This window comes from Athene noctua, chromosome 1, assembly GCF_965140245.1.
Source record: "Athene noctua chromosome 1, bAthNoc1.hap1.1, whole genome shotgun sequence".
Taxonomy (NCBI): Eukaryota; Metazoa; Chordata; class Aves; order Strigiformes; family Strigidae; genus Athene; species Athene noctua.
Window position 1 is genome coordinate 107,327,955 of NC_134037.1, and position 12,095 is coordinate 107,340,049.

General features: G+C 35.6%; 1 protein-coding gene across 5 annotated transcripts in view; it reads right to left on the reverse strand.

Moving 5' to 3' along the window:
* The window catches only part of EPRS1 (glutamyl-prolyl-tRNA synthetase 1), a 42,293-nt gene that overhangs the window by 25,361 nt on the left and 4,837 nt on the right, over positions 1 to 12,095 (reverse strand). For all 5 annotated transcript variants that reach the window (XM_074897244.1, XM_074897241.1, XM_074897243.1 and 2 more), the window contains exons 3-11: positions 9,591 to 9,690; positions 7,562 to 7,718; positions 6,308 to 6,447; positions 5,572 to 5,666; positions 4,120 to 4,246; positions 3,381 to 3,573; positions 2,844 to 3,015; positions 1,626 to 1,859; positions 56 to 140 (exon numbers count right to left, since the gene is read on the reverse strand). In XM_074897244.1, the coding sequence (XP_074753345.1) occupies positions 56 to 140; positions 1,626 to 1,859; positions 2,844 to 3,015; positions 3,381 to 3,573; positions 4,120 to 4,246; positions 5,572 to 5,666; positions 6,308 to 6,447; positions 7,562 to 7,718; positions 9,591 to 9,690 (1,303 nt within the window). The remainder of the gene's footprint in view (positions 1 to 55; positions 141 to 1,625; positions 1,860 to 2,843; positions 3,016 to 3,380; positions 3,574 to 4,119; positions 4,247 to 5,571; positions 5,667 to 6,307; positions 6,448 to 7,561; positions 7,719 to 9,590; positions 9,691 to 12,095) is intronic.

Genomic DNA, 12,095 nt, shown 5'->3' on the forward strand with positions numbered 1-12,095 from the left:
TCACAAAAACTTGTCCTTACAAGTGAGATTCAAAGATTCAGAAGAGAACACCCACCTGAGCTGCAATAAACTGTTTTAGCCCTTCAACTGTCATGCCTCTTCTTAGAACACCACGCACAGTGGGAAATCTTGGGTCATCCCTAGTAGAAAAAGATGTTTCAGTGTCACATGCCAAGTTCTACCTATTAGTTACACATATAAAAAACTTTACCGATATTGCCATACACGAAAGGCACAGTTTCAGTGTATTTTACTTGCATGAATTAACAGCTAGATGAGAAGACCCAACTGAACTCTTATCCATACAAAATGTATGGTGCAGGTTTTCTTCTACTTCGTTTCAAGAAGGGAAGCCATCTCTTAGTGAAGTGGCTCTTTTCCTATAGCTATTCAAACTTAAACCTCTGAAAAACTGGCGAGGCAAGTGTTACGTCCCTATCACATTCATTCCTTTTCAATGGCACCTGAATAACGGAACCTGAAACAACAGGGCTTTATTCTTTCTTGCTCAAGAGAAACCAGAAAGAGATGAGTGACAATGACCATGTTATCTCTCCATGACAGAAGTGATAGAATTCTATTATTTTACTCTATTATGCAAGAAACAAAAAGTCCTAATCTGAAATGTCAAATATGTGTTGGTGGGAACACGTATCAAACCTTGCTGAGGGTCTGAGAGGCTTAGGGAGGGAGAGGTCACCATTAACACCAGCTACACCTCTAGGGGGGGGAAAAAAGGGAGGTGGGGGAAGGAAAAGAAAAAAAGGTAATTTGGGCTCTAGCAGATTGGTTGTATGCAGAAGCTAGGAATCTAGGCTTCCAACACAATCAAAGAAGAAAATCAATCAAAAAAAAAAAGCACACTTGGCACACCTAAGCGAGACAACCAGGCAGCCTAGGAACTTGTGTACAATGGTACTCCCATAGGCTGAGCACAGAATCACCTAAAACCACCCCAGGAAAAACACTACAAGCAGTCGTCGGACTTAGCATTATCCGTAAATTTATTCAGGCTCCTGTACTATGAGGAGGACTTCAGATGGCGTGTTCCCATAGGTAGCCCATTGTGGGAATGAACAAAGGCACATCTCTAGACTCTGAACTACTTGCAGAAGTGGAAACCAATGGTTCACCTTTTCTGGGAGAATACTTAGGCTACTATGCCATCAAGCACTATCTCTAGAAATCCAGGTAACATGAAAAAAAAAAAAAAAAAAACGAACAGAAATGTGGGGGGACAGCAGGCAGGAGGGAAGCAGGACACATTTGACTAGATAGACAGGACCACAAGTTCTTCAATTCAGGTCCCCTTCTGGCATTGCTCAGGAATGTATCTGATGACTCAGAGTGGAAAATGTGTAAGTAGCACCCATAGCAAGAGCCAGAGTCCAAAAATAAGCTAGCTCGTGTTTACAAAGAATATGAATATGTATGTACACGGTTACTGTAGAGTAGTAAACAGACACATTGTACATGCAGAAGGCACTGTAATTAATCTATGTTCTTAAATATTGTTTAAATATTCATTCATGCTGCTTTGATGCCTAAGGACTGTCCAAAACAGAATGCATGCATCAGTCATGAGTATCTTAGGAACAATGCTGAACTACAACCATGTAACATACCATCCATCCACAAGGCCTTCGTTGACAAACCATGTCAGCTTTCTCTTAGAGAGCACAGTGTTGTTGAGGTTCAGCCGGCTATACTCCCATATATATGGTTTCCTTATGCCCAGTGCCTCAATGATCCAGTAGAATTGTTCATCTCTGTCATGGTATTCAGTTGTTCTCAATGCATGTGTGACACCTTCAATACTATCAACAATGGGGCAGGCAAAGTCATATGTGGGATAAACCCTGAGAATAAAGACCTTCAATTAGCAGGGCAGAAGAACAAAACACTGTCCTCACATGTAAACACTTAAACTAAGCATAATGTATATTTATATATTAGAAAAAATTACAACCTATGATCCTGGAAACTTTCAGATCAAGACCAAAATAGCACATACACAAAAAATTGTCAAAAAAAAAAAAAAAGATCCAGAGGGCAAATACATTTTTAAAACAAAGAAAGCCTTCAGAAATTGACTATAACCTTAATATTCAAGACTAAAAAAAAAAAAATCCTACACTGCTACTGTTATTTTCAAACACATAAAATGATGACTTATAGGGTTTTTTTCCTTAAATATAAAAAATAAGCATTAGTTGACTAAACAATGAGCAAAGCTTTCATGTTTAAAAACAAACCACTACCCACAGATATAGCTTTACTATTATACACACATTAAATCAATGTTTCCAAAAAGGCAGTTGTATAGCTGCAAACAGAGGTTTCAAATAAGCACTGAACCACAGCCTTCAACAATTTGGGTAGGCTTACTTCAATGCACAATGTAGTAATTCTGCATTCTGCACAAAGGCAGCAGTTGCTGTGAAAAAGGAACCAGCCACTCAGTTAAGTTGATCAACAACGTTTTGCAGCAATATAAAATTGTAGCAATGTAAAACTGTCACAGTTCTGTTTAAGAACCAAGAGCTAAAGCTAACAGCTTTGCTGTCCAAGATACAGCCATTAAGTCTTAATTCATGTTTTGACTCAAAGCTCTTTGCCTACATACAACGTATTTATGGACCAAACCAGAAATATTAGTCACTGCTGACCACAATGGCCAACTCACAGGTTTTAAAAATCATTTGCAAAAGTTTCAGAAAGCCAAGAGACTCTGACTGAAAAATAGTAGCAGGTTTCAAGTATTAAAAGAAATTTACTAAGGAATGGTAAATGCCCTGAAAAGAACAAAGATCACAGGCCACACAAGAAGGAAGTAGACATACTTGTAGGTACTTCCAGTACGTGGGTGAGGCTGGTTTTTACAACGATAAAGAGTTGGATCCCTCATACATCCATTGTTACTACTCATATCTATTTTTGCTCGTAGACAACAAGTTTGTCCATATTCTGTTCCCTTTTTCATTTCTTCCCACATTTGTAGATTCTTATTAACACCTAAAACCAATAAAAATAATTTTCTAAGATACTATGATACAGAACCACATTTTATTACTGAAGTAACTAAAAGCAGTGCCATCCCCCTCTTTAGTCACTGGAATTCATTTATACACATTTTACATTTTGAATTTTTTTAAAGTCGGAATGAATGGTGATGAATTCATACATAGAGAAGCTTACTGCACCTGTCTAAATGTACACTTATTCCAGCCTTGTAAAACAAAAACCTAAACCCTTCCAAGTTCTATAAGGACCTTAAATTTATGCAATTAGTAATCTCATCCGTTTTTATTAATAAAAATCAAGTTTTGATGCCAAATTTGAAAGATAAGAAAGCAAGATGGAAGCTTAAAATATCTTACAGTTATTTCTGTGTTTAGATTCCATTCTTTGCTCACGCTCTGCTTTCATTTGTTCTGCAGGAGTATCATCCACATATGCCTTCCCTTCCTGAATAAGCTTCTCAGCATATTTCATTATTGTTTCAAAGTGATCTGAGGTATATGTAAATTGATCTGGTTTGATGTGCAGCATTGCAACGTCTTCAAGAATAACCTGCAAAGTGTGAAATTGTATACTGTAATATTCAGGAAAGCTAGTTTTCTTAAGCCTCTACCCTCTTCATGACAGATGCGGTGGTTTTAATACTCCATTGTCCAGGAAGCCATAAGAATAATACGACATGCATGAAAGAAAAGACAGGCAGGCACTTATCACTCATTCACAGCCCATAGTTATATGAGATCAGACATAAACAACTTCAAGACAGAGGTAGGACAAAAGGAGATGAAACCTGAAACAAATTACTTGTTACAGACTAAGTAGTATTTAGACAATGAAAATAACAGTGTATTGCAAGAGTTGCATACCTACATACCGTAAACCAAACATTGGAGATAGGGAAGAAATAAGCTTCTAGTAAAAGAGCTTTAAGCTTTTTAAAGTAAAGATGATGGGAATTTCTTCCAAGCATAAGACTTAAGTGTAATACTAATACTGTAAAAATATAGTGCAAAAAAACCTGTGCAAGAGCAGATCGGCATGTCATTTACCTTTGAATTAGCTATATAGTGAATGGATTTCCCTGTTCTCTTATCATACCTTTTCAAAGTCTTCTTTCTCTTTTTCTGGATTTGTGTCATCAAATCTCATAATAAGCTTTCCTTTAAAGTTAACTTGGTAGTGCTGATTTAGCAGGGCAGCTTTGGCATGACCGATATGGAGATATCTAAAAAAGGAAATAAAAAATAAATATATACACAGCACTACTTCAACTAGACTTTTTTATTTTTTGTGAGGAAGGAGAAAGAATAGAAAGCAATACTTAAGTCTAACAAAAAACCCACAAACCAGGATATTTGTTGATATACTATACATTTATGAAAGCAGATTATGTTTTTTCTACCATAAATTCAGCAGTTAACAGTTTAAAATATGTAAATCAGTGTGTCACTATGGATATAAAGACAGGACTGCAATTATCTCATTTTACATACTAACTTAAACCAGCTATTGATGATACTCAGCAGTAGCTACCAGATAATCTGAAACTACCACATTCAGAAGAGCGGAATTTTCTGAAATGGTGGCTGCTGTATATTTTTAACATAAGCTAAAAAGCTACTGGCAATTTAAACTAAATGCAAAAAAAGCAAATTCACTAAATGAAAATGACTTTAAAAAAAATTAAATATACACGTGTCCCTAAAGAAGAGTGTTTTAAGTAAAACACCAGAAATAAGACACTAAAATCTACTAAAGTAATGTGAGAACAGTATCTTATACACATACATGCACATAATACATAACTTATGATATCTAAGCAACAGTTTATATTGGACTAATAGAGTAAGAAACACTATACAGAAGTCACATGATGCTGAACAGCCAGTTTAATGAAGAAATGCCATCACAGAAATTTTACAGTTCATCAGGCAATTCTAAAAAAAAAAAAAAAACCCAACCCCAAAACCAAGCAGAAAATCAAAAGCTGGCTGAAAATTGCCTTTATTAAACTGGCTCATCACATCTCCACTGTGTGGTCTTTAAGGAGTTTGTGTTTTGGAGCTACATTCAATCTGTACTCCTTGGACAAATGCCTCCATTACACACCTGGTGTCAGGCTTCCTGAAGGGAGGCTGTCCCATACATCCTTCTCTTCTCAAACCTAAGCTTCCTTGAAAAGCACTGTGAGTCCTTTTGCCCAACTCACAAAGACTGTATTTACACATCATAGCTCCTGTCAGTGCACACGCCTCCACTTTCCATGCAAATGCCGTCCTTCTGCTCCTTCTCATCCCGCTGCCGAGCAGCACCATGTCATGTGCTGGCAACTAACCTCCCTATTCCAACTTCAGGCAACAGTGCAACGAGGTATAGGGGAGAAGTAAACACACAGATCTAATGCAGATGTGGACAAAGCTTTAAATACTTTTTTGTCTTAGAAGTCTTGTCTGATAAATTGATTAACATCCTCACCAAAGCATACTTTTTTTTTTTTTTTTTTAAATAATAATACAAATAGAACCTTCTCAAAGTATTTCTGTTTCTTACCCACTTGCTTCAGGAGGAAACCTTACAATGACCTTTCCCATCTCTGCACCAGGAAGTTCAACAAACTTTCCAACATCTGCTTTCTTTTCTGTTGCCTTAAAAAACAAAAGACATGATCACAGATCGCTTTAGCTGTATAATCAAATATAAAACTCTAGAAAATAGCTTCTGCATCAAGGTGTCCTTTCAAACCAGACAACAAAAAGCTGTCATACTGGATCCCAAATTAATCTCTTCACAACTTTCACATTACTCATAGTACATCAAAACAAGATTAATTCTGGAGTTTTAAGTTATTCTGTCTTTAAATTTGATCCATGACTGAAAAGTTCCACCAAGTCATTTCATTTATTCCATAGAAGAAAACAGTTACTAGCCAGGTTTTTATATCTTAGTGTCCTTAACCTGAATGTGATCAACAAATTCAATCAACCGAAGACTGCAATCTTTGCAGGTCTATCAGGATCTCAAAATCCTCTTCAGAAAAACAATGTATCTAAAGAGCAGTGCTGATTAAGAGCTAACATTTTTACATTATTCCATTTCAGCAATGGATTATACCACTCGTGCCTTTCTAAATACAAAAGTGACAGCTTTATCTTTAAACAAGTTTACAAACATTTGATTTACTGTACAGGTGATTCCTTTTAATTCTCCCACTTGAAAAAAAAAATTGCCTTATAGTGTATTCAGACAAATAAAGCTACTTTCTCCAGAGGATCTGAGTAAATCTTACCATTTTAACCTTTGGTGTACCAGAAGTCCACTTGGCTCCTACTGACTGAAACGCATGCTGTACCTCAAGAAAGCCATACCATCGTTTTGCATGGACAGGAGCTTTGTTTTCCTGTAATTGCTCCTGCCATGTGTTGTTATCTGTTAGAAAACAAATAATTTTTCAAGATATTAAATTATAAAAATGGCATGATTACCAACAGTAATTTTTAAGACAAAAAAGATTAAGATTTTTAAAAAAAATCTACTTATGCTCTTCCAAAAAGACATTTAGTCATGAGGACAGAAGTCTTTCTAAAGCAAATTAAATAAACAAACTACCTCCAAACCTAAAACATACTACATTCTTTCTTGGATTCAGCAAAACAGAAGGTGGGGTGGACTGGGGAACATACATTTTTCTTTGCATCATCCATCCACCTAAATTAGTAACAACTTTTTCTAAGACAGAAATATAAGATACCCATCTAGTGTGTCTAGATTTGATGTTTTCTAAGCTTTATCAGAAGAAGCATGTCTCAATACTACACTTTATTTTTGATGGTCTTATTCTGATGGGGAAAGGAGAAAAAAAATGAAAGATATTTCAGATTTCTTGCAAGAGCAGCAACTTTGAAAAAATACTGAAAGATGCTAGCTTTTAATCTTGAATATGCATTTTACTTTAAAGAGTAATTTGGTTGTACTGAATGGTAGATTGACACCTATAAACTTTAGACATACATCTAAGACTCTATAAAAACCAAAACCATAAAAACGGATCATCAAAGCTTCTTTTAACCTCCAATGGGTATTTCACAGAGTAATATTTATCTCTTTTAATAATTCAAACTAAACACCAAAGAAATTTCCTCTACTAAGATAATGTAATGGAAAGGAGTGTGTATATAATTTTACTCTGATTACAAAATAATTTAAATATTTAATCCAAAATTTTGGGCCAGAGCAAATTTTCATATTTACACAACAGGTAATAAAGACACTCTTACGGTTAACACAAAAAAAGTTAAAACAATTCCCTTCTATGATTACATCTATAAATTTCCAAATATAACAACAATCTAAAAAAATTCTAGGGTTTCCTAAGCTATACTATTCCCATCACTAGCGATGCAGAAGCCAAGACAGTGTGCACTACAGCATACAGTCTGGCATACTGCTAAGAGTCGCTACTAGCATCCACAAAAAAGGAAACTGGAGGACTCCTGGTATATACTGATTGCAAGCCAATGAAAGCGAGAACATATACTGATACCTTTTAGTACAGCCCAGACACATAAGTCTGCAAGACTCAGAGAGTTTCCAACCAAGTATGTTCTTAGAGACAGACAGTGGTTGAGTTCCTGGACTGCTGAAAGAAACTGGCTGGCTGTAGATAACTTTGTAGCACTAAACTCCAGCCAATGGTCAATCTAGTTTTAAGGGACAAAAGACATTCAAATTTACTAAAGGAGTAAGAAAGAAGCTTGTTAAAAAACTGACATAATATAAAATCCATTTAATAGCAGAACAGAAAATCTTAACTGGAACATTAGCATTATATATATTGGACAATAAATCATAATATATGCTTAAAGAATGTTTAACAGAACTATACTAAATGATTTAATACATCCTGAAGGAATAAATTTAAACTGCTGAAAGTAATAATTTTACTGAAGTTATTCCCACTGTTAGAAATAATCAGCAATTCATCGGTACTTATTTATCACACACAGTATATAATAATCATCATTAACCTTCAACTATTTAGATACTACATCTGTGACCTATGTGACCTTCCTCGTACTGCTCCTGGATAAGTATACCGACTTTGCCTCAATCCCTATCTTCTCTGCCTCATCTCCTTTTAGATTTGAAGTAATCAAATCCCTCTCCCTCCTCATTTCCCTTTCCAGTCTCCTGAAAAACAGTCTTCTCCCATAAAAGGAAATATATCTCGGTACATAAACAAACAAACAAACAAAAATATTCAGGCCCTTGGTGAATTAAGTAGCCCTGTCTATAAATTGAATCCCTCAATCCTGTAAGAGACTAAGTATCTCTTCTAGTCCTCTGTCACTATTTCATGTGCAAGTGTTCTGTAAACTGCATCAGGAATCCTTCCAATATTCGAGCCAACGTGGCAGGCACAGATGTAATTACACCACCACAGAATTCAGTTCAGTCATTTGCAGTTATGCTCCAAAATATTTGCACCACAAATGCAGCTGTCACTGTATTTCTTGAAGTACAACTTTAATTTTGAAAGATGCAGAAACGAAAAGAAGTATTTTATCAGAAATACCAATCTTGATAGTGTGTTTGCAGATGCCTGGGGCTTAATTTACAAACAAGGTTTTTGGTCAGAAAGTTTAGATAGCCACAAGATAACCTACAACTTTTTAAATGCCTTACAAGCAATATACTAAGACAATACTTCCAGAGACTAGCTATAAGGGCTGAAGAGTGATTACTACTAGATTCAAGTAGCTGTAGAAAAGTTAAATCAAGTCCTTAGGTCCCTCCTCAAATTTCAGAGGAAATACATTTCAATTTATTTGTTCATTTCACCCACCAACATAAAAATTCAGTATATGATTATTCTGAGCTAGATTCAGAAAGAATACCCTCTCAGTTCATATCATATCCACAGTTCCTAATAACTTTTTGCAATCTGTATAAGCAAGGAAAAGCAAAGAAGTTCCCTCTTTGGCATAAAAATTCTGGTGCCCTCGTGGCACTGTTTGTGAAACACTATGGAATACAGAATTTTGCACGAGGGAACAGTCCATCTATGTGGTGATGCCTCACCACATTTCACTGAAAGAAATCGAGGTCAGGGTTTTGTCCATCATATACAGCAAAAACTAATTCAGTATTTCCATGTCATACAATGTTCCCTGGTGTTACACTGAAGTGTTAAAAGGTAGCAACTGATGGCAACAGAACTGAGGAAAGCAAAGAGGGAAAATCCCAGATATCACCTTCCAACCCGAAATAATCTAATCTTGGTGAACTGTCAGGTTAGGAGCTGCTGTTGCAGGGGTGGGGAAGGGCAACCCTTTCAAAGCTCAGATTTATGATTCTTCTTTATAAGAAGCAGCAAGCTTAAGAAAGCAAAACCCTCAGCATCCCACACAGCTGGAACCTCAGTCTAACAATAAAATGCAGAACAATAAATAGCCACACAAGTTCATAAAACCCCCCAAACAAACCAAAACAAAAAACCCCACAGGTTTTGGTCACAGGTCAAACGAGAAAAGAAAAAGGAAAAATAAGAGAGTCACATGATTCCTTCTCACCTCAGTGTGTTCCAACAGATTTGAACCATATAACCCAGCAGAACCAGCAACTCTAGCCAGATAACGAGCTATCGAGTTCACATCAGTAAATGAAACATGCCTAAAAAAGGAAGAGGCAAGATAAAGCTATATTAAATTACTAACCCCAGTGCAATTTTATTTGTACAGACATAGTTGAAACATGTAAAGCAAACACAAAATAATTTCTGGGTGAACCAACAGGTACCAGGTCACCAGAACTATTAAAAAAAAAAATCTAGCAAAAGACTCTATCAGTCCTTGTTTTTCTATCACCAAATGGAACAATAAGCTTCTGAACATGAAAGAGTTTTGTTTAGATAGACAGAAATTAAGAAAATAAAACTCTGATTATTCTTTCAAAGAACAGAACACTCTCTCCACATCTGACAGAAGGCAGAAGTGTAACCTAAGCTACATATTTTCCAGAATATAAGGAGCTAAATCAACATTTGTTTTCATGCAAGAAGGATTGAAGAGGATTCCTAGAGAATCTACAGAGGAATCAAGAGGTCTCCATAGGGTTTTAAGGGCTAACACCAGAGGAAAAAAATCTGTTCATTTGTTATTCAATTAACTTACACTTCATAGAGACTATTATCTCCCCGGTTGAACAAACCTGGCTGCCTGTATTTCTGTTTTCTTATCCAGTCTTCTCCACATAAAAGACTAATTTGAATGTTTTCCCCATTCTGCTGTTGAAAAGTCTCAATAGATCTAGAGCCGAAAGGCTCTCCAAAGAGCATACTTCTTTCTGTGTTTTAATCTCTCCTTTCTACCTTACATACAGTATTACTATTACAAAAACCTGCATACTGTCAGAAACCTAGCTTCAAATTCACCTAAAATAAATGTGAACATTTTCATTAATATTTACTAAAGAGCTTTGGAAGAAAGATGCATCACAACCATCAAATCTCCAGATAATCTCCACAGTTGCAGATTACAAAATTAGAGCTCCAATTGCTTCTAAACAAGCACTGACATCAACAAAGAGTTCTATTAAGTGATATATTCCACTCAATTTAATGGACTGAATGCTACACTTCAATTTGTCCAAACAAGGTTTCGTTCCTGTTCTGCCATTATTCTGTACTTCCTGTTACGCCTATGTCTCTTATAAAATTAAAATAATATGTTAGACATCAAAATGCCTTGCAAAAATAAATGGAAGTTCTGAAAAGATACATAAGACTTCTTGATATATTAACAATGATAATGAGTCCCATTTTTAGCACAAATAAATCAGCCAGTCTCATTAGGTTAACTGCACTAAAACCTAAGGAACATAGTTTATTTGTAGGTTTTTTTGCTTCTAGCTTTTCAAGCCTCTAGGATCCCATATACAGAAGATCCATAAAATATAACTAAAACCTAAAGCCATACTGGGGGGCTTAACATACAAAAAGTATGTCCTATTATAATTTCACACTCCTATGAGATTTTAATGAAGCTTTTTCAAACTGAGAAAAACAAAACATTTCTAATACATTTACATCTACAGAAAGTCTGTGAAATTAGTTTTTGTTGTTTTCACTAGTCCATACTAAAACAAGCACCCTTGATTACTGAGCAGAACTGAATAAATATATGAAACCTGACAATGTTACTCCGAGTCAAATCTTACTTGTGCTTAAAAAGTTGTTTATTTTCTTTGTGAAAAAAATACCTACTTCCACCCAAACATAGTGCTAATTGGCCTCCTTTCTTTGAAAAAGTTACAAAAGCTTAAGGCTGCTCTTTGCAGCTACTGCCTGCTAACTCTAGGGTAAGTAAGGAAGAATAAAGAGGGACAACAAAACATCACAAGCAAAGAGTAAATGTCTCTCCAAAGGTGACATGAAATGCCACATAGTTAAATACCAGGGCAAATATTCAAGAAGCAGAAGACAAGACTAGAGAAGGAAAAAAAACCCACAGAAGAAACCACAGAGAATATCCAATTCTAATAAATCATTATTTGAATTAATTTGTAAAAAGCATAGCAGAATGGTTCAGTGGAGATGTTAGATACATCTGCCTAAGAGTAATACTAAGAGTATCTGCCTAAGAGTATGCATGTGCTCACAATACAAACCAGAAAAGTTGTATTGCAGTTTGTTATCTGATAAGATGCAGGTATACTAAAACGCTCCATAAAGCCATCAGCACTTAGCAGAGTGGTTTGTTTAGGAGCTATTACCACATTAAGTTCTGAATCTAAGGCTTCAAAAATAACCTTTAAAATAAAAGTCATCATCTCAAATTAGTGATAAACTTCTCAGCTAACAAGCTGACAGCTAAATTTCAACTAGGTTGCTGAAAAGTTTGTCACCAGATTTTAAGTGCACTTCAAAATACAACATAGAAAACCAGCAGATAAATTGTTCTCTCTTGTTCGAGTCATTAGAACTAATGGTTTCCCGAAAAAGAAATTAAAAAATCAGTCTGAAATATCCCAAGTGAATTTCAAGTCATGCCAAAATAAGATAGCTTCAGCAGAATTGA